This window comes from Ursus americanus, chromosome 13 (genome assembly GCF_024610735.1).
Source record: "Ursus americanus isolate L20-20 chromosome 13, mUrsAme1.1.p, whole genome shotgun sequence".
Lineage (NCBI taxonomy): Eukaryota > Metazoa > Chordata > Mammalia > Carnivora > Ursidae > Ursus > Ursus americanus.
The window spans coordinates 33399590-33423122 of NC_142139.1; the positions used below are offsets into that span (position 1 = coordinate 33399590).

At 42.6% G+C, this 23533-nt stretch overlaps 1 protein-coding gene across 1 annotated transcript in view; it reads right to left on the reverse strand.

The window, feature by feature from the left end:
- FREM3 (FRAS1 related extracellular matrix 3) overlaps positions 1-23533 on the reverse strand; it is an 84079-nt gene that overhangs the window by 5641 nt on the left and 54905 nt on the right. Inside the window, 2 exon segments of the mRNA XM_045798633.2 lie at positions 11758-12009; positions 22288-22413. Of these exon segments, the coding sequence (XP_045654589.2) occupies positions 11758-12009; positions 22288-22413 (378 nt within the window).

Below are 23533 nucleotides of genomic sequence, written 5' to 3' on the forward strand. Positions count from 1 at the left end.
TTCTCTTTGTGTTGGGGGACAGTCCAACCAGGGTTCTGAATTCGGGGACTGCTGCTGTTTCTTTTCTCACGATATTTGTTGATCACAGGGTTGGACAGAAATCCTGGGGGGAGTCAGGGTCCCATCAGCTGAGATGCCAGAAACGCTCCCCTGGAGGCAGAGAAGGGACTCCCTAGAAAGAGAAGGTTGAAGGAAGCCAGAGTGGGCGTCAGACTTTGGGGGGGTGGCAGGTGAAAGAGTAGCATACATCTCCTGAACGGAGGAAAAGTCCAACAATGAGAAAGTTGGGATTTTTACGGGTATGCCTACTTCTAGCTAGTTCTCTGTGTTTGAGAAAGTAGCCTATGAACTTAGCTGACCATTTAAAGTTTGCACAAGGTCTAGCTGTCATACTAGGTGTGCTGCCATGAAAAGATTTGAAATGAATGTTTGTTTAGACTGTGAAATCTGGAGGCAAAAACCTGTAAACACCAGGAAGCAGCTTCACCATGGAGGAATAACCCCTGAGATGGTAAATGGAAAATTAACATTGTAGAGACGACGCCTTTGCAAGCATAACGCAATACAGAAGCACATCTGAGTTCAATGTAAAAATTTGGAAGGTAGAAATCAAGTTTATAAGTATTATTTGCTCAGGCTGTATGTTAGTAGATCTCTTAATGCTGAGGAAAGTTTTACTGAGTTTTACTATGATGTACAAGACCTCTCCTTATCTGACTGGAGTCCATTTTTGTCTGGAATCACTGGGCACCATAACTGGCCCTGTGCCCTGTTGCACCACACAGCTCACCACATACCCAACACGCCATTGTTGCTGGTGTGTTCTCTGAGCTGGAGCTCTCTTCCCGAAGTCCCAATTTCATACATTTCTACTCATTTTTTAAGGCTGTGATTGAGAGTAACCTGCTTTGGGAAGCCATATATAACTCTTTCAAGAAATCAGACGTTCTTTACCGCATGCTTCCTAACATTTTGAATAGCTCTATACTTGCTATGATGGGCCACACTTGCTATTGGCTCACCTCAGGTGTCCCACAGGTGGGAGGCCTGCACTCAGAGAAGGGGGCAGAGAAGGGAGGCATCCTCTCGTTTCTTCTTGCCTAGACCTTTCACACCATCCCACCATTGCCGCTGATGAATGTTCCTGATACTTCTGAGCTTGGGACAGGAAAGAGGGAGGAGAGGCAAGAGGAGCAGGGATGTTTTTTCTTAGTGGGTGTTATCCTGGTGAACACACTCTCTGGTCTTAGTTGATGGAAGAAAACAGATTCTGTTTCTCATGGGCACGTTGGTGTCTTCTGTGGAGACCCTCACTCCCAGAGTTGGATATTTCTCATCTGCTGCTCCCTTGATGAGGATGCTGCGTCTCTGTCCTTGCTGGTCACTTTAATCCTCCCTCAACCCATTAGCATCGGCGATGCTTCTGCTGGGGATTGTTCAGCCCTCTAGATGGCGCTTTCAGCCAAGACCTAAATTCACTCTGGTTCTCTCTGGCGTGAAAGGCTCACATTTGGTCCATGGCAAGTCTCCTGCCACCAGTGCCTTGGTAACCTCTAAGAATACTGCCTAATCCTGATGTAGCCCCTGTGTTTTGCTCATCCATCGGAGCAGCCAACCAGCTTGTCTCCTACGTTGTGACGTTCCAGGGAAAGCCAGACCTCCGTTCACCGTGTCCTCCATATTGCATATGACACTCCCTACTTCCCAGATGGTCTCCTTAGAACCCCTTCTCCCGATTTATGAGTTCTGAGAAAAGTTTAAATGTGAAAGCTAACAAGCTCACACATTGTTCTGTATTTTTCTTAGAACCATACAAACTTCTCAAGGTCAGTGCCATAGTCCAAGTGTCTTCACACCCTTAGTGACACAGAGGCTAGTATATAAAAAGTACTCAAGAATTTGCAAATGGATAATTTTAACTCACTTCTGATATATTTTGAACTTATTACAAAGGTTTTCTTTTAAAAATAAGTTGGGACAAAGTGATCTGATTTTTTTAGCACAGAACTTATTCTGTACGGTATCAAGGAAGGGCAAGAAGTAAGAAAGGGAAAACACATTTGGGTCACTTATGCCGCTGTGCGGAGAAAAAAAATGGACCAAGTGTCTATGAATATAGTCAGATACAAGATGTAAGAGGAGGATGGTGTCACTCAGAGGAAAAACCAGGCAACTCTTCCGAGATGCTCTGTGTACTGAGCTTCAGGGGATTTGTTGAAATAGAGGAAACAGCTCCTCTATGATGCCCGGCGGTATCTCCAGTTCTCTTTGGCCTCGCTCTGTCTAAAGAACTGAGACAGTGGCAGTAATCCGTAAGGGTGGGCAGTTACGAGAGTATGATGCTTTGACCACATCCTACTTACATTCAATTGATTCCCCAGCCACAGATGTGTTTTTATCTCCTTTCAAAGAGAATGCTCTTTAAATGGAAATAGGAAAAAGGAATATGACAAGTTGGGAAGTGAAGCTCTCAAAAGAGATATGACCGTCATTTAAAATTAATTCAATGTCCAGATTCAGAGAAATTTCATGACAAGATCCAACAGGGACTTGCAGATGGAGTGACAGAAACACTATTGCTAAACTGTGAGATAGGATAGATGTCCAAAGGTGGGAGATAGGAAAATGTTTTTTTTCAATTGCCTCAGAAAAGAAAATAAAATCTAGAAGCAAATTGATCAGCTTAATCTCTAGAAAAATTCTAGAATAACATATTTAAAATGATTCCTGAATTCTTAGAAAAGAAAGAGGTGATGCCTATGAGTCAATATTAATTCTTTAATATGAAAGAATTCAGGTAGTCAAATTCAATTTTGTTTTGTTGTTCATTAATGAGCATCCTCTCTGTGCTCTAAGCATCGCGGGAGCTACTGGGGATGTAGAGGAATACGCATTCTTTGTCGTTGAGGTGGTTTTGGTATGAGAGGGCAGCCGCACAAATTTCAATCAGCTAACACCTGAGTGCTTTGACAAAAGAAGGAACCAGCCTCAAGGCTCAGAGGAGGAGTACTGGGAGAAATAAAGCTGTGCCAGATCTGAGAGATGAACGAGAATGGACCAATGGGAGGAACGTTCCAGAACGGCTAATATGGAAAAAGGCAGAGAAGACTGAAGAAGCCCAGTGTCTGGGGAGAAATATAAGCATTTGCTTTTTAGAGATGTATGAGATGAGAGTGAAGGGTTGTTGGGAATGAGTTAGAGAGGAAGGTAGAAGCCACATATGGCAGGGACTTGGATCCATTTGAAGTAGATGGGTCTTTACTTTTCAGACTTTATAGCCAGTGGGAACCAATTTCAAGCAGTGGAAAGTGGTTGGTTTTGTTGTTGTTACTGTTGTTGTTTCTGTACATCTAACTTCAGCGTGAGCTACAGATTTAAGGAAGAGTTAAGGCTGTCAATTAGGATGCTACTGCAATTATCCACGTGAGACATGAGCATGGTTTGAACTGTGCACTAGTATTAGGGTTGCAGTGGCAGATGAATGTGTTAAGTGTCCCGAGCAGCACCCGGAGACTGGATGTTGGGGGTTTCTAGGATGCCCTGGGGAGGTGGGAGTGGGACTGTCAATAACTTAGTTGGGAATATAGGAGGGGAAATAGTCTCTATTGGGGGGTAAGAGAGGGCAAGATGATGGCATCTGATGGGATATCCAAGTAGATAGGTCTAGAAAGGCTGGAGTTCAAGAATCAGGTCAGGGCTGGAGGTAAGATTTGAGAGTGTTAAGCACATAAGTTGGAGTCAATCCTGTAGTAGATGATATAATCATCCATATGGGTGAATGAAGAGAAATGTAGTGGGGGTATCAACCCTTAGGGAGACTGGCAGAAGGGAAAGAGTTCAAAAGAGAGACAAAAAGAAGAAAAGGAAGGAAGGAATAAGGAAGGATGGAGGGAGGAAGGAAGGAAGGGGGGGGAAGGAAGGAAGGGAAGGACTGATGGCAAAAGAGGACTAGAACTGGGGAAATCAAGGGCAGAATAGTGAGAAGAACGAGTGGTCACAAGGTCAAATGCAGCAAGCAGATCCAGAAAGATGTGCAAAGCCAACAGTGGCAATCAGTGCAAAATAACCAAAACACATCTTATGAAACTTTAAGCTGCAAAAAGTGAACTATGGCACCCAAGTTTAAGAATAAGAACGGAAATAAATTTTCGTCTACTTGTGAAGCCTGTGGCAATTGGATTGTCATATGACTAGCCCTATAAAGCATAGCGCTACTCTTTCTTCCCAATGGTTTCCTGGTTTTACAGCAACGCAATATGTCTTTCAAGTTTTAAAAACATTTATGTGTTGAAGTTTATCTTGGTCCATACAACAGTATTAACCACATAAAAAAAAAAGTTGGATGTGCTGATTTCCCCAAAATGACACTTGGTTTATGTGCCATTTTTCTTTACAATGTTTTCTTAAATCTGTCATTATTCTGTTAGCTACCCATTTAATGACAAAGATACTAATCCGGCTGGCTATCTTTATAGGCAAATTTTGTGCATGTTATACAAATCTTATTGCCGCAGGACAAAACTAACAGCCTTCTATAAAATTGGACATCAGTTCTTTTTTGGGAGGAGAGTATAAGTTTTCAAAGCACATGCTAAAAATGGAAAGAAACACCCTCGGTCGAAAAGCGGAAACGTGCTTATAAGTGTTTATATATAAACAGACACAATTTGCTGAAGAACGAGTGTACTCACTTTCCTCTTGCCCCTGGTACAGCCCCTGGAAGCGAGGGTCCAAAGCCCAGTGAATGCCTAGGAAGCCTATTGAGCATTCAACTAACACTTATTGTCCAGAGTCCGTGGTGTCTGCCCTCATGCCACTGATGTTTCTTATAAGGGTTCCTGTGGCAGGGTAGGGCCAGGACCTTGGCTGGTTAGGTGGCCTCTGCTTCTATACGATTTCTTTTCTTAGCATTGCTCCATGGTAGTTGCCTTTCCAAAGGTATTCCTGTAGGTGACCCATTTGACAAGGGGATATTTGATCTCTGTTTAAGGAAGCAAGACATTTCACAGAATCTAGCTAAAGAGAATGAAAACATTTCATCCCTGAAAAGGTACGGCACAGGGAATATCGTCATCGGACTTGTAATGGCCGTGTGCGCTGACCGATGGTAGCTATGCTGATGAACTAACGACATACAGAGTTGTCAGGTCACTGTGTTATGAAACTAATGTAACATTGGGTGTCAACGATATTTCAGTTAAAAAAATTATCTAAAAAACCCCAAACCAACCAACCAAAAAACAAAGCAAAACAAAACAACAAACCCATTTCATGCCAATTCTAACTAGAAAAAAGAGAGTTTTCCTTCGACTTACTTGAGTACATCTTTAGATTGCTGGATACTGTGCCACCAGTTGGCCTAAACGAAAACGTGCTTTTGCAACAAGATGTTGGACGTACCGTGTCTGAATAAAGAAAGCACTATCGGTACTTAACAAGGGCCCGGACTGTGGCCAATTACATACAAAATCGTAACCCTAGAAAATGAGCATGCCCTTACCTCCATATTTTCCCAAATCGTCAATTTTGTATGACACTTGTTTTTAGTCCTGACTGAAATGACAACTATATGACCACCTGAGATACACTACACATTAGGGTCTGATATAAGTTTAATGCTTAAAACACTGAGTTAGAGGAATTATTGTTTCACGGCAATAATTCAAAAGATTATAATCATGTGGTTGGTATGCTAATAACCACCAAGGATTGTTTTCTCAAGAAGATAAAATAGTACCAAAGGAACCATTAGCACCATGAATGGCAAAATCTCTGGGTATCTTTGGTCTAGTGACTAAAGCAGAAATAGTACCCATAGTAGTCATTCCAGGGCAGCGCTGAATGAGCACCTGCTGGGGACCTGAGAGGAGAGGAAGTCACACTTTAGAAATTTACACAACACCTTTTCTGAAATACCATTAATTCTGACCGTGGAGATTGGGGTGTTTTGGGGCCCTTCCTCAGTAGGGTCAATCCTGGGCTACAGGGAATGTGACTGTGCCGCCTCAGGAGAGTGGGGCTAGATCAGTGTGGTCACATCTGCAGCAAAACTGATTCGGCTGAAGTTCACTCTGGGTGGAACCTGGAAAAGAGAAAGCAGCCAGAAGAAGAAAGAATGGGCTGCCCATCTTCAGCTGTGTTCAAAGAAAGAGTATTCTGACCATGGACCTTGAGGGTCCAGGACCCTTGGCAGTACTGGCCCCGGGGGCTGGAGGTGGTTCCGTGGCTTGAGGGAGTTGCTGAGATCTCCCACTTCTCAAACAATTTCCTGCTTATAAGGTCGCTGTCCATGTAGAGTCTCCTTTAAGAAGAGGATATGCTAACGAGTGGTGTTGGGGCTTTTTAAGCTTAGCAAAGTGTTCCATCTTCAGTACGTGTTATAGGATCTGAATGCAAGTCTCCTGGATTCAACAATGATTAACAGTGATTTGCTCAGAAAAATGGGTAGTAATTAAGATTGTTTATACTGAACTAAAAATCTTCCATCATTATTTTTGCACATGATTTTTCCCCCCTTTCGAAAGCCTTCGTGAGTTTGAGAACAGCCTAATTAGAGATCAAGTCAGATGTGACAGAAGCAGGAGAAAGACCTTATTTGACTTTGTGGTCCTATACTCAACGCCCAGTCGGCCACTGTGAATGCTTCTTGAATGAATTAATTACTTAAGAATCTACTAAAATCATTTCAAACAATACTGCAAGTTATCAACTGTATCATATACTGGACTTGGTGTTAATTTTCTTCCCTTTTTGTTCTATTTTTTTTTTGCCTTTTCTTTTTATGTTTGGTGTTGGAGAGTTTCACCATTTCTCTGTTCTAAACATGGGAAGCTTTAAAATTACTAGTTTTAAAGTAAAAAGTAAGCAGGGGATATGTCAGTGCTCAAAGAGAAAATATTTCTTCAAGAAATAGATTTTAAGACTTCTATTTACTTTTGTACATTCCTTTAAAGGCTGTTAGGTTCTAACACCCCGGAGGCCAGAAAGAGGAAGCCCTGCCCAGCTATTGGGAGAGTCAGGCCAGTCCTGGCAGCACTCCAAAACAAAGCCACAGGAAGTCAGATCAACCCAGACAGGCCCAAGATGGCTACCAAGGCAGGCTGGAAATCCCTGACCAAATAAGGAAGGCAAGGCCTGAAACCCCTCTCTCAGAAATCCCCACCCCAAGTAATGAATAGTCCACCCCCCTCGTTAACAATCGTCAGTAAAAGATAGAAATCCAAGCCTTGGGGCGTCTATCTCTCTCTGCCTCTCTGTCTCTGTCTCTCGCCCTTGCCTGTTCTCACATCTCGAGAGCGTCATTTTGCCTTAATAAACTTTCCTGCTTGTGTTGCTCATCCCTTGTGTTGTGTCTGTCCTTGATAAGACAGGACAAAACTAACTGGCTGGGTCTAAGCCTCAGGGCCCGGGGTCCCCCTGTTCACCTGGCAACATTGCCATGTACAGTTACCCCTACAGGTTAGTCCCACTTTGTTCATCTTACTCTGTTCTTCACATAAGGACTCTGTGGTTCATATAATGCTGTGGCACTAACGAAATTCATCTCTGGCATTTCTGGCTTTCGCTACCGGAATTTGATGAGTCAGTCTATTGTATCTGTGACCACCATGACTTAAAGACGTAAGTTTGTTACTTGAAATATAAACAACACAGTCAAAGACAGAGAAAAGTGCAGCCCAAGTGGATTACCAGGATATGGAGAGAATTAATGAAGAAGGCACTGACCATCTGTGGCTCCATCATCACTTCTTTCTCTCACTGATCCCCCTGCCTCTCTCTTATAAGGACCTTTGTGATCGTATCGGGGCTACTTGGATAATCCAGGCCGATCTATCCATCTCAGGATCCCCAATTCCATCCCATCTACAGTCTTTCCCAAGTAAGGTAACACACTAATGAATTTGAGGGATTAGGACACGGATTCATTTGGGGGCCATTATCCCACCTGCCACACTGACCAATGGACTTGAATGTCCAACCCCTTGACAGCCATTCATTTCTTACTGTACAAACTAACATTTGGGTTAGGAAGCTCTGTCCGAGCTCTTCTGTGAGGTGGTTCCGAGAGTAAACTCAGTTTTGAGCACACCCACAAAGTTGTAGTCCAAACCGGGCCCTGTGAACTTTCTTGTTTAGCTCTGATGTCTGCTGAATCATTTATGACCATCTCTGGTGTTCGTAGTTTTAGGGGACACTCTGGTTTTTTGATAAATTCTTAGAAAGTGTTAGGTAAAGAGGTTGCAGGAAACATACTTCTTATTGGGAAAAAAGAGAATCATTGAAGGTCAAACAATCTTGTTCTTTACTTTTGCTTTAGTTTTTTAGGACGATTTTTAAGAAATAATTCTTCCTAAATAGGTGGGTGAGACTGTAAAGTATTTCCTTATCAAAGTGTAACTCATTATATGCTTAGAAAATGTTAAAGCATGGAAAACCATATAGCTTTATTTTGGGGGTCTTCTAGAACCCACGTAGGAAAAAAATAGCATGAGTCAAACAATAGGAATTTATTTATCCGGGGGAAACCTTGAAGAAATAGAAGACAAAATGGATAGCTTGAATCATAAGACCATTCACGTTCAGTGATTAGCTCTGTTCTTTATCTGACTTTTTAACACAAATTTTTAAGTTTGTGACAAAATTTTATTTAAAAAATACTCAAATCTTCTACAGGATACTTCATTTTATGGGTATGAGAACTAATTAACTAAAGCCTTCATCTTATTTTTTTTTTTTATTAATAATGATTTTTTATTATATTATGTTAGTCACCATACAGTACATCCCCGGTTTTCGATGTAAGGCTCGATGATTCATTAGTTGTGTATAACACCCAGTGCACCATGCAATATGTGCCCTCCTTACTACCCATCACCGGTCTATCCCATTCCCCCACCCCCCTCCCCTCTGTAGCCCTCAGTTTGTTTCTCATAGTCCATAGTCTCTCATGTTTCATTCCCCCTTCTGATTACCCCCCCTTTCTTTATCCCTTTCTTCCCCTACTGATCATTCTAGTTCTTATGTTCCATAGATGAGAGAAATCATATGATAGTTGTCTTTCTCTGCTTGACTTATTTCACTAAGCATTATCTCCTCCAGTGCCGTCCATGTTGTAGCAAATGTTGAGAACTCATTCTTTCTGATTGCTGAGTAATATTCCATTGTATATATGGACCACAACTTCTTAATCCAGTCATCTGTTGCAGGGCATCTCGGCTCCTTCCACGATTTAGCTATTGTGGACATTGCTGCTATGAACATTGGGGTGCATATGGCCCTTCTCTTCACTACGTCTGTATCTTTGGGGTAAACACCCAGTAGTGCAATGTAAAGCCTTCATCTTTAAACGACTTCAAGAACCATCAAATTCTAGAGAGGGAAGGGTCCCTAGAGATCACCCATTTAAACCTCCTTATTTTAGGAATTGGGAAATGGAGCCCCAGATAGCCCCACCTGTCCAAGGTCACCTGGAGTGGTAGTGGACCCAAGTCTCCAGGTTCCCAGTTCAAGCTTTCCTCACTCTGGCATTCCACTTCCTGATTCTCTTTTTCCTCCCACTTTTTTTTTTTTTCTTGTGTACTTGGAGCAAGAACAAGGTCCAGCAGAGAAAGAGAACTCAGATTGTACTGACCTCACTCTTCCGGGTATGGGGAAAGGTATCCTAGTGGAAGGAAAAGGAATTTGAAGGTTTATCTTTACAGAGTTCAACCTTTTCATGTGAATTCCTCCTCACCAGAGAAAACTGTGAATTGGTTATAAAAGGAAAGAGCTACTAAGAAAAAAAGTATGTAGAAAAATCTACAAAGTACCTCCCTTTCTCTTCTCATTCTGCACTGAACGTTTCAGTCTCTGGAACTCAGTCCAGCAAACTTTCTCTACCTCTCAGTAAGAGTTAGGTGCTCTAGCCATAATCCCAATCATAACCCTGATATTAAAAAGAATCTAATCTTTCATTTGGCTTCAAAACCACAGAACACCATATTATCACTCGTTCAGACTGTTCCTATTTTTTACTGACTTCATATTTATCAAATAGACTTGAGGTATCAGATTTTTCAGGACTCTCAAACAGTTAAATTTACTCAGATTTTCCTTCTGTTCAGAAGACAATGGATAATTTATATATAAGACTATGAATAACATTTCTCTTTCCAGAAAAATTGGATAATCAATATTGATATTCTTAGTAGACACTTCCTAATAACTCTTTGGTTCAGTCGAGAAGATAATACAAATTCTAAATTCCCATACAGTGAAAATTCACACACGTATCTGAAGGAAAATGGTCATTCTCTTAATTTTAATGGGGACATTTTTGAAAAGGAAAGCTCACAACGAAGGAAACCTAGACTCAGGGTCTATACTTATTTTTAGCTTTTGATACTTGTGAAAATACAGTTTGGAATGGAACTTAGTCTATAATGGTTTTTTCTTTCTTTTCTTTCTTCCTTTCTTCCTTCCTTCCTTTCTTTCTTTCTTTCTTTCTTTCTTTCTTTCTTTCTTTCTTTCTTTCTTTCTTTCTTTCTTTCAGATTTTATTTATTTATTTGAGAGAGAGAGTGTGCAAGAGAGAGAGAGAGAGAGAGAAAGAGAGAGAAAGCACCAGCCAGGGGAGGGGGAGAGAAGCAGGCTCCCCACTGAGCAGGGATTCCCAGGACTCTGGAATCTTGACCTGAGCTGAAGGCAGATGAATTTTTTTCTTTTTAACGGAGCAAAATGGGTCTGTTCTCTGATATTTTGTCCACAGGGCGCAACATCAACGGATAAATAAACCCACTTTAATCTCACTCATATCTTCCTTTGTTCTACGGTTGCTAGAAGAACATCATGTCACCCAGAACATGGAGCTCATCTGCTGTACCAGCTAGAGACTGGTGCACTCTCCAGCCCCAGCTCTGTGCTTATCTCTTGGCACAGCTCTCGGAGTCGTGGAAGCTCTGTGCGTAGTTATAAAGCAGTCACCCTAATTTTGGGTCTGTGGTAGCAGCCAGTCTAATCTTGTCTAGATCTGAACACGGCAACTCGTGGCCATGCAAATCCCAACAGAGGCACATTTGAGAGATGAAGCAGTCAGACTAGTAATAAACTAGTCTGATCCTGCCCCTGGCTTGACCCACATTTTCTTTTTTGAAAGTGCTTCTTGTAGAAAGGGCAATGGAGACCTAGGAAAATCATATTGGGCTTGATACTACTTATCACATCTGGGGGGTGCGGTTGGTGTTGAGGAGTGGGAAGGCCCCCTCTTCTTTGGCTGAATTTCAGCCGGGCTCCCTAGGAATTGGAGCCAAATTCCCTGCCACACAGGGGTAGGAAGAGAAGTCTGGATGTCTACACATGGGCGCTCCATGGGACCCTTGTACCATCTGAAGACTCACGTACCTCCTGCTGTGAGCAACCCCCCCCCACCCCCCGCCTTGTGCTACTAAGATGAGGGTCCCTGTGGGCAGTCCTGTTTGGGGAATCAGATACTTAACTTTGGTCTTCTTCTTGGCTTATTTAAAGTCTTAGGTCATTTCTTTAGGCTATTTTTGTTGTTGTTGTTTTCAGTTAAGCCATACACAAATATTTTTTCTCCCTGAATTGTTATTTTGGTGTTGGTGATATCTATGTATTTGACAAGCCACTCATAGCTTATGGAGAAAGAGGGACCCCAAATAGTCCTCAATAGATAATTTAAGGGAGATTTGTCTTTCAACTGTTGAAGGACAGTGTAAGAAGGCAGTTACTGCTAAGCGTTGAAAACAGGAAATGGACTTACCATCACCGTGATCAGCCAGGATAACCACCCTGGTGGTGGGGAACTGGGCTCCCAGTCGCCCTCCCACGGGCAGGCTCAGTGAAACACTAAAGGATTCCTCCTCTTCATAGAGGGAGTCATCGATGATCAAGACCCGGCAGTTCTTCTCAGCCTCATCCTTGTCAAAGTGGAGGAGGCTGGTGCGATCTTCTGGACGTGAGATGTAGTCAGAGAAAGAGAATGCTGTTGAAGGAATGGAGCCTGTGGCAGAACCTATAGGAATATGAGATGGAACAGAGAAGGTGAGAAGAAATGGAATTCTAAGTAGGAAGCCTATTCCCCACTGGTTCTTCAAACTGTTTTGGGGTAATAGCATTGAGCACAATGCTATAAGAACCATAAATCGCACTTCTCTCTGACAGTCCCAGATATTCATATTGTAATTAGAAGCTTTCAGAACAGACCCTGGCATTTTGACACGATTCACAGTTCGTGGTCTCTAAACGGTATATATTGAATAAGGTCTGTTTGGATTAGGCGCTAAATAAACTGAAGGATCGTAAGATACCAGGCCTGGTTTAGCTTAATTTGTCCATGACACAGATGGGGAAACTGAAGTGCGGAGAGATGGGGACCAGAGAATCCATGCCGTGGTCATGGTGCAGAAGTTTCCTGCCCTACCCTTCCCCCGGGGGCAGAGCTGCCAGCAGCAGCCGCACAACCTGACTCCCACGCCTGACTAGAGGTCTTTGCATGGCACCAAATGCAGCCACAAAATTACTTATTTTACAAGAAGTACGGGACTGATGGGAAGATTTCAGTTTAGATGTAGTGTGTCTTAAATTTTATTATAATGATTTACATACATTAACATTCACAAATCTAAACACACCATTTGATGAGTTTTGACAAATGTATACAGTCACGTAACCATGACCACAAGCGTAACAGTGAACATTTTTATCCACCCCGAGAAGTTGAGGTATACCCTTTGCAATCCCTCTCCTTCCCTGTCCCCAGCCCTGGGAACCACTGATCTGTCTTCTGTCACTACACATTTACTTGCCTATATGAAAATTTCATACACATGAAATATACACTTAGTCTTCTGTGTCTGATTCCTCTCATTTAGCACAATGCTTTTGAAATTCATCGGAATTTTTTTCCCCCTTTGTATTGCTGAATAGTATTCTCCATTGTATGGCTATACCACAATTTGTTTTTCCCATTTACCAGTTGATAATTTGGGTTGTTTTCAGTTTTTAGCTATTCTGAAAAATGTTGCCACGAATATTCTAGTACAGGTCTTTGAGTGGGTATATAATTTTATTTCTCCTTAGCAAATATTTAGAAGTAGGATACCTGGGAGTTAGTGCAATGTTTTTATTATGGCAAAAGAAATATAATCCAAAATTTACCATCTTAACCGTTTTTAGTGTACATATCAGTAGTGTTGTCTAGTCACGTTATTGTGCGATAGATATCCAGAACCTTTTTCATCTTGCAAACTGGAAACTCTATGCTCATTAAATAATAACAACTCTCCACTTCCTCCCCCCAAGTCCGTCCCCAGTCTCTGGCAACCACCATGAATTCGTTAGCTCTAGGTACTTCATGTTAGCAGAATTATACAGTATTTGGGGGCCCCTGGGTGGCTCAGTCGTTAAGCGCCTGCCTTCGGCTCAGGGCATGATCCCAGGGTCCTGGGATCAAGCCCCGCATCGGGCTCCTCTGCCGGGAGCCTGCTTCTTCCTCTCCCACTCCCCCTGCTTGTGTTCCCTCTCTCGCTGGCTGTCTCTCTCTGTCAAATAAATAAATAAAATCTTAAAAAAAATAAAGAAAAAGAATTATACAGTATTTGTCTTTTTTGTGTCTGGCTTGTTTCATTTAGCACAATGTCCTCAAGGTTCATCCATGTTGTAGCCTGTGATGGGATTTTCTTCTTGTTTAAGGCTGAATAATAGTCTATTGTATGTATGAACCACATTTTGTTTATCTATCCATTTGTCCACGAATACTTGGGTTGCTTCGCCTTGGCTATTTGAATACTGTTGCTACGAGAAAGGGTGTGCAAATATCTCTTCAACTTTGCTTTTACTTTCTTTGGATATATACCCAGAAGTGGGATTGCTGGACCATATAGCAGTTTTAATTTTAATATTTTGAGCAACCTCTGTACTGTCTTCCATAACAGCTGTACCATCTTATAATCCCCACCAACAGTTTAAGTCAGTGCATTTTTTTTGTATTAAAAAAATAGCAACACACAGAATGAGAGCTAAAAGAGTAAAAGGCAGTCACAGTAATTTAAATGATTTAAGCCGACCAGATTTAGGTAAAACAAAGACTGTGTAAAATGCTCAATTTATTAAATAAGCCATTTTTGAAAAGCCTGAATATTTCCCACCACAGTTTTCCTTAATGAGAAGCAGTGGGGCTATGACAGTGAACTTCTGAACTGACACGCTAGTCCAGGGTCTCTCTTGCTTGAAGCTATGGTATATGCATCCATGTGGGCTAACACCAATGTCCACTGTCTTCTTGCTAATGGGAATCAGTATAAATACAAGCTGATACTTATGAGTGTGTGTTGCCTGTATACATACAGCTTGTTAAAAAATGAAAATGCTTTCCAAATTGACCTCCTAGGTTTTGCACAGAGGGGCACTAACTCCCAAAATGTTTCAGGATGATTTTTCAACAGAACAAATTTTAGAATTATCAGGTAGTAACAAATGGACTGTTTTGCTATTCTGGGAACCTAAAAAAAGGTTAGAGTTGGAGGGATTGATGAGAGTAAAGCTTGTTTACAAAGGCAGAGGGCAGACACTGCCAGACATGGGTAGCTACAGGGGGGATGAGCATTTGCTGGGGAAGCTAGCCCGGTTCCAGTGCCAGCCTGTGCTTTGAAATTTATTCCTTCCTGACGTTCCCTCCCGCTTCGGTCCTGCGAAATCTCTGCATTGAAAAGCTCTCTGAGCCAAGTGAGGAAGGAGAGGTTGGCCCCTAGGGTGTCAGAGACAGAGCCATCAACAAGGGCTAGAGAGAGGCACTCCCCAGCTGGACGGAGAGGTAAGTGGTTCCAATACAGAACGCTCACGGGACACGATGAGACGCTCTGTTGGGGAGAAGTTTTATGCTTCAAGATATACACACAAAATGGGAAAAAGGTCCTAAACTCTTACAATAATCTGATGAGATCTCAAACAACCTTTGGGATGCTTTTCTAAGAGTGCAAAGTTTAGGAGGGATTATACGTGAGAATACCCTGTTTTCTTTCCCCTAGTCATCTGGCGTGCAGAATGTTGATATGACAGCCCATGTGAGAAAACGACCTTATCAGAGACCTCACATCTAGCTCCTCAGGATACATACCAAAAGCAGATACATGCTGGACTTGCGTAGGAAGTGTCCAATGCTATCTTTATTAAGTCTCTTTCGCAATATATTTCATCTAGTGAATGGTCAAATAACAATTTATTAATAGTTCATAAAACAAAAGTGATTGGGATTTTTCCCTTTTCTTTTTTTTTTTTAAGATTTTATTTATTTATTTGACAGAGAGAGAGACAGCTAGTGAGAGAGGGAACACAGGCAGGGGGAGTGGGAGAGGAAGAAACAGGCTCCCAGCAGAGCAGGGAGCCCCATGCGGGGCTGGATCCCAGGACTCTGGGATCATGCCCTGAGCTGAAGGCAGATGCTTAACGACTGCGCCACGCAGGCGCCCTGGGGTTTTTCCCTTTTCTGTTCAATTTTTTCAGCTGACTGATGCACTTGGTGAACTAGACATTCATTTAATTAAGTAGCTTTCTGTGTTCAGTGAAAGACTGAAATATAATTCTTGAAAATCATTTGGCTGTGGAACTCTACTAAAACAAAAAGTAAAACAATACATTTTAACAGGTTTTTTTGGCAAGTTTTTTTTTTTAAAGATTTATTTATTCTGAGAGAGAGAGAGAGAGAGAGAGAGAGAGTGGATGCAGGGGCAGGGGCAGAGGGAGAGAGAGAACCTCAAGCAGACTCCCCGCTAAGCATGGAGCCCGACCCTGGGGCTGGATCCCAGGACCTTGAGATCATGACCTGAGCCGAAATCAAGAGTCTGCTGCTCAACCGACCGAGCCACCCAGGGTCCCCTAGCAAAATTTTTTGAAACACCTAGTGTTGATAGAAAAGAGTCTAATTTATATCTCAATTAAAAAATTTCAGTGTATCTAAATGACCCATTCTTCCTAGGATTCTGGAACTTTTACTTTGGAAAAACAATGAATTTATTTTAGTTTAAATAAAAAGCAAGTTAAGAATTCCCAGGAATTGAGACAGAAAATTCTGTTCTGAAAACATTAAATATAACCTGAGGTATAAGAACAGGGCCTTGGCAACGGTCTGCAATATCTCTTATGTAGTAGGGAAGCATGTCCAAGGAGTACGGATGGTGTTCCAGGTTGTTTTCAAAAAGATGCTTTAGCAACTGGGCCTCAAGTCTTCTAGGGCCACTAGCCAGTGGTTGTACTTGGGCAGTTTTGCAAGCAGCATTAGAGAAGTCTCTCGTATAATACGTCCCTTGTTTGCGGAGCTGGATTAGGAGGCAGGATGGACTGTCTTAGTGAGTATCGTTTAATTCTCCAAAATTAAGGTTAGACCCAAGGATTTATTTCATATTAACCTAAGAACCACCTTCTCCCCTCCACCCACCGGCATGAAGTTTTGCCGGCAAAGTCTAACAACTGGCTCTCCAAATAAGCAAAACACCCCAAAACCCTGATCTGTAGTCTTTGCTGATTTTTGCCATGTAGACATTCCCACCAGCCAGTTTCAGTGTCAGTGTGAAGTCAGAGCCTAGATTTGGGAGGACAATGTGCACACCTGACTCCTACCCTCAGTTTCTAGCTGGGACCAGCATGCCACTGCAGCCAAGATGATGATGGCATAGATTTTCCCTGGGAGTCTGAGAATCTATGAAGTTATTTAAAAAAAATACTTGTCTCTTTGCAGAGAGTATATATGACTCGTTTCTGTGGCTACATAGCACATTTGCTTTATAAAGATCATAGATCATACTTAAAGTCAAAGAAAGCCGTATCAAGAAACTATACTAAACGGCGATTGAATCACTGTACTATGGTATTTGATAACTTTATGAGGTGGCGAGGGCATTTTCTCAGTGAGAAAATTGAGGCAGAGAATGCCCCAGTCACTCGTCCATGAGTCAAAGACCTGTCTCCTGATGGGGCATCTTTTACTTTCCCACATTAACTTATTATATTACTTAATTATAAATTCTTTTAAACATACAAATTTCCTTTAGTATAGATTTTTAACGGGGCAGCAAGACAGGAAATCACCTCTCTTTAAAAGCGCGGCATTTAACTCCTGGTTGGAGAAGGTCCTTGTCAGAAACCCCAGGCACAGCTCACGTGATGCCCAGGAGTGTCTGTGACTGGGACAGGTGGGGGAGCAAGTGGAGAGAAAGGAAGGGTGGAGAATGCCGAGCTAGAGCGGCATGGGAGCACTGTCTAGAAGAGTCTTGGGGACATCTGTTCCCAGTAGTTTGTCTGATTAGGTATTCTGGGGTGCTCTCCCACTGCAAAACATGTATTAGAAATTTATTCTGGCTTTTCTGTGCTCATAGGAATAAGGAAAATCATCCAGGGTCAAAATGAAACAAAAACAATATCCTAAAAGCCCTAAACACCAAACGCCGTAAAGCTAGAGAAGGGAATTCCACTTCGAAGCGGTGTCACCCTGAGAGCAAGGGCAGCGTCAGCCCTGCAGGGGGCGCTGTGCCCTGGGCCTAGGGCTCCGCCAGGGAGCAGAATCTGAACTCTGCAAGTAAGCCTGGGGATACGGGGGGAGCAGGAGTGTTTCTGGGGCAGCATCGCTCTTAAATCCTGGAAGAAGCAACACAAATCCTCCTTGGAAGAAAACCTCAAATAAAGCCCTCGGATCTTCCACAGATTCAGTCACACAAATATGAGATCTTGAATGCATAGAAAAGACCGATCACTGCAAAGACGACTTTAGACCACGGGCAGGCTTTTTAACATCAGCAGTGGAAGCTGGAAGATGCTGGAACTTCAAAATGCTGGGAGAAAATAACTGCCAACCTAGAATTGCAAGACTGAGGTTGAAATAAACACGTACACCGACAGAAAAAACTGAAGGAGTTTACCCTCAGCAAGCCTGAAGTCAAGGAACTTCCAGATGATCCAAGGACCCCTCTGAGATCAAGGTGTCACTTCTATAACCTATAAATACTCTTATAACCAAATAAATAGACACAGAATTTTTTTTAAGGAAAAAAAAAGGAGAAAGTCTTCTGTTTGGATGTGCTTGGAACCTGCTCAGAATAATGGTGACTAAAATAACACAATAAAAAATTATTATAAAAAAATAAACATAAACAGGTGAAAAAAAAAACAAAAACAAAAACTAAGGATGTACTGTATGGTGACTAACATAACATAATAAAAATTATTAAAAAAAAAAAGAATAATCTGCTTTCTACCTCCTCCTTAACATGACCCGGAGAAACAGGCCAATCGGAGAAGTGGGGCTGGGCCATGGCTTGTGGGTCACCACACAGTCCTCTGCAAACGGGTAAAGTCGATCATTTGAAAACCTCAACCTCCTTGACCTGGGTCTGACCAAAACCACAGGATGAATCAGTACCATTCCTGGACTGTTGGTTTTAGGTTCTGTGGTTTGCTCTTCATCGGCTGTTTTTGTCCAGTAAGAGCCATTTCCTAACAAGGAAGTGACTATTGAGAAGAAAAAGATGAACGACACCCATCTTAAGAATAAAACAGGGGCAAGAACTAATTTGCACACATCCGTTCCCAAGGTGTCCTTGAGCTTAAAACATTTCGGTAGAGTAATAGTTCTTAGTCATTGAGGGGGTTAATTCCTCCAGCTCTTCTTCTCCCCAACATTTTTTTTTTTTTTAATACAATGCCCCCATGTCATTGCCTGAGAATACTGACGATGGACATTACAGGCAGGTAGCAAGGACAGGCAATGCCGCAGCTGGCTGAAACGTTAATGGTGGGACTTTGACATCCCAGCAAAGCACCACATAAAGCTAGTCACTCCTCTCATCTACCTGTAGGTGTAATATGCGTTCAGTATTTGTGAATTACTATAATGTATGAAGCATGAGTTTGCTTTCCATTCAACTGTTCATACAGCTTATGCTTATTTTACTCATGAAAATAAGAACTGGTAAAGATTTATTTTAATAAGAACTCCATAAAGGTTTAAATAATCAAATTAAGGTGTGCCTGGGTGGCACAGTCTGTTAAGAGTCTGACTCTTGGTTTCAGCTCAGGTCGTGATCTTGGGATTGTGAGATTGAGCCCCCATTGGGCTCTGCACTCAGTGGGGAGTCTGCTGAAGACTCTCTCTCTCTCTCTCCCCCTCTGCCCCTCCCCCATTCTCTCTTTCTCTCTAAAAAACAAACAAATAAATCTTTAAACAACCAAATTAAACTTTCACCAGCTGAGATTTTTAGGTATCTGCGGGGATTAGGTGAGGATAAACCCGCAGTGCCGCTCAAATGTGCGTACACAATTTACGAGTTCTTGGTCTCTTGCGAGTCCATAGAGGTGAGCAAGAATCAGGCTTGACCATGAACGCCGTGCTTCATGCTCCAGGGAAGGACCCTGGCTGGCCCTGTTAGACTTTTTAAATTTATTTTAATTTATTTTTACTGAAAGCATGAGAACTGTCTTTTGTGTGGGTCAAGACTCAGGTACTGAGCCGTCTGAGTTGTATGCCAGCTAAGTGGGGAATTTTCTGGGAATATCAATCTTGGACCTGGAGACCTTATCGGATGTGTCCCGTTGAGCAGTTCTATAGGAAGTTCTATAGGAAGCTCCATCTGGGTGTAGCTTCTCCCAGGTGGGGCAGAGGCATCTCTTTATCCTAACTGACTCATTGCCCAATCTTCTGAACTTCCTAGTTTGTTCTGCTGATCCTTCTACAGTGAGGCTCTTTCCAGAAGCAGAGGGGCGGGCAGACCTTGTGGTCCTTTCCAGTTTAGCAATAGCAACTGATCTTCCAAGTTGGGCTATTTACCACCTCATTTCTCCCATTCACAGCTAGTAAACTCCAGACTCCTTGTCTTCCAGACAGTATGGGTGTGGACAGAGACTATGCTACTGATATCGGAAGAAGCCCAGCTGGAAGCCTAGAGCAGAGAAGGAGCTTCTCCATCAGCTTCTCCACCCAGCTGCAGCCCCTCCCCTGCATGCCCAGGTTCTCATTCATTCTAAGACTTAACTAGAGCCCAGTGTGGACTTGGAAGAGAGAGCAAAGCACATCCTCCCAGGGATCACCTGGAGAAGAAGACCTCAAGGACTGCCTCGCCTTGGAATTTCTTCTCCTTGCTTTTCACTTCCTGCGCGGGCTAGCCCCAGGTGGAAACCTAAGTTACCTGTAGCTGGCAGTGCCTGATGCCTTCAAGAGCGGAGTCTTAGTTAAAGAAGAGGCTTTAATGAACAGGGCGGTTTATCTCTGGACATAAAGCCAAACACAAACGTGAAGATCTCGAAGATGTGCTAAAGAGCTTGTCCTTGTAGTTGGCTTTGAAAATCTCAATATAAATTACCTGCTTACTGCCAACGTCCTTGTCCTCGGAGCAGAGGAGAACTTGTTCCTTCCCTCAACCTTGGCACTATGAATAGATCGGGTAGATGATCCTTAATTGTGGGGGCTGCGTGTTGTTGGTTGTTTAGCAAGTGTGAGCACAGACTGGAGATCTTGCATAAATGAACAGAGCGTGGTCAGGCCATACATAAAAATAGAAATCTGATCCACCATCCGCAGCAACAAGTCAAGGAAGTGAAACCACTACCTCTGTGACGTGTGGCTTCAAATGGCCAGGACTTAATAACTTTCAGCTTCTCTAATTTTTGCCCTGGCTTCCAATGTAGGACCAACCAGAGAAAGCCAAACATACTTCGCTAATCAACCACATAGGCTTCCAGCTTCCTTATGCCAACAGCCTCCCATCAGGGTACACCTTCCCTTTTTTCCATTATAAAGCATTCCACTCCTCTGCCTGCCTTTGAGTCTCTGCCAAATGCCAAGTGAGGGTGGCTGACCCCCTAGCTATAGTGAGCTCTGAATCAATTAGCCTGTGACATTATAAGTAATATATATTTGGTTTCTGTACCTGTTTTCCCGCACACAAGCTCCTTAAGCCCTTAGAATCCTTGAAGTGATATGTCTTTTTGCATGCTAATGAGAGGACTGGTGGTGGGGGCTCCTAGATAGCACTGGGGATGGGACAACGGTTGCCTGGGAAACCAACCAGTGATTAGAGGGCTGGGATTTTCAGCCCCACTCCCTAACCTTCAGGGAGGGGAGAGGAGCTGGGGGATGATTTAATCACCAATGGCCAATGATTTAATCAACCATGCCTATGTAAGGAGGCCTTCAGAAAAAACCCTAACCAAAGGGGTTCAGAAAGCTTCCGGGTTGCTGAACACCTCTAGGTGCTGGGAAAGGGACACGCCCAGAGAGGACAAGCGAGCTCTGTGCCCCTTTCCACATACCTTGCCTATGCATTTTTTCTGTCTGGTTGTTCCTGAGCTGTATTCTTTATAACAAACCTGTAATCTAGTAAGTAAATGGTTTCCTGAGTTCTGTAGGCTATTCTAGAAAATTATCAAACCCAGAAAGGGGAAGTGGGAACCTCCAGTAGGTGAGACACAGAGTGACAACCTAAACTTGGGATAGGTATCAGAAGTGGAGGTGGTCTTGTGGGGTGGAGCCCTTACCCTGTAGGGTCTGTGTTATCTCCAGGTAGTGGCATCAGCTGGTGTGGGCAGAAATTGCAGAATTGCTTGGTATGGGAAAAACCTGCACGCATCTGGTGTCGTCAGTGAAATACTGGTGTGAGTGTAGAAAAATGTAGTTTACTTTTATAGCTTCTTCTTCTTCTCTTTTGTATGGTCTTCTTATAGGTCCATCGTTTTTGTGTATTGCATAGTTCTAATGAGTGAAAAAATGCGACCTTGAGAGACTGGACAGAGGACAGCTAAATTTTGACTGTATAGAAGTAGAGAGGTCAGAAAGAATGGGATGTTGTTTTGAGGTGTAAGGACCCCTGGGCCCATGGTTAGGGGGCATTTTTTATTGTTGGGGATGGGGAGGGAGAAGAGCCCGAGTAGTACATACAGACTATTTCACCTTGTTTCTTAGATGCAATGCAGACTATTACAAGTAAGAATCCCTTATGTATATTTTCCACCAGCATATAGAAACTATTTTCACATAAAATGTCTCACGTGACCCTCAGGCAACTTTATGAGGTAGTCACAACATACATTTTTATCCCAGTTTCCAGTGAAATTTTATCGTCCAGCTGCAGCAGAATTAGGCCACCTGCCCGTGATTGCAAGGCGGTTGGGTGACAGGGCGCGAACCAGGGCTGACCCAGGCTCCAGTCCTCCTCAAGCGCACGGCTCACCACCCAGCTGCTCCCCGCGGCCCCACAGTCCTGCCTAAGAGTCTTATTCCGGGATGTCAGTGCCCCGCAGAGCTTCCTACCTTCACGCGTAGAGCAAATGACTGTTAGTGCTTGGCTGGCATCTCCAGACCGTCTCACTGGAATCAAAAGCTCTCCGACATGCTCCTCTATTTTGTATTCTGCTTCTGGAATATAAACTGTTGATTCTAGAAAAGATGGTAGAAGACACTTCAGCAAGGCTTCAAGTGGACTGGTGATACTGGTGATATTTTAACCTGAGTAGAAATGTACATAGTCTTTGACCCCTCTATTTTTCGAACACGATTAACTGTATGAGATACAGTGGGAATAGGAAATGTTTCTTATTCAGTGGGGCTGGAGAGGCAGTGGAATTGGGTTCAGGAGGCTTTTGAAAGGTTAAGAAGGAAAGCTAGCACTAAAATGGAAAGGAAAATCTTGCAGTAATTGTGTCTTTTTTTAATCTGTGTGCGATCAAATTTTAGGTCTTCTAAATAGAGATCACACATTTCTACCTTTGCTTTACTCTTATTGCTTTTTGCTTATTATTATTATTATTATTTTTTAAGATTTTATTTATTTATTCAACAGAGACAGAGACAGCCAGCGAGAGAGGGAACACAAGCAGGGGGAGTGGGAGAGGAAGAAGGAGGCTCATAGCGGAGGAGCCCGATGTGGGGCTTGATCCCATAACACCGGGATCACGCCCTGAGCCGAAGACAGACGCTTAACCGCTGTGCCACCCAGGCGCCCCTATTATTATTATTTTTAATGCTTTTAACAGTCAGGTGACCCAATTCATTAACACAGAAAAATTTTTTTCCTGCTTTATTCAACAAACATTTTATTCAACACTTATTGTGCAGGTATTGTGTGGAAGACCCTGGCCAATTAATATTTTGGGAAAAATAAGTTACTGGTTCTCCCTTAATTTTTTTATTAGGCTTTTTAATTCTGGTATCGTTGACATACTCCTACCCTTAATCTTTAAAATAACATTTCCTTTGGAATTTACCGAGCTGTGTGTGCGGTGTTTGCATCTGTGTGCATGCACATGTGTGTATATTTATGGATGCATACATACCAGAACATTCACTGAAATATGAATGTCAATATTGGTCATCCCTTGTTGATGGAACTGTATGTACTATTTGCCTTTGGGCTTTTCAATGTTTGCCAAGGGTTTTCACCAAGCATGCATTGTGCAATGAAATATATGTGTTTGTTTAAAAAAATAGAAATTTAAAGTGGGTTGTTCCTACTCACAGAGTCAAGTGGACAACTGATCAAATCACACTTAACTTCTTT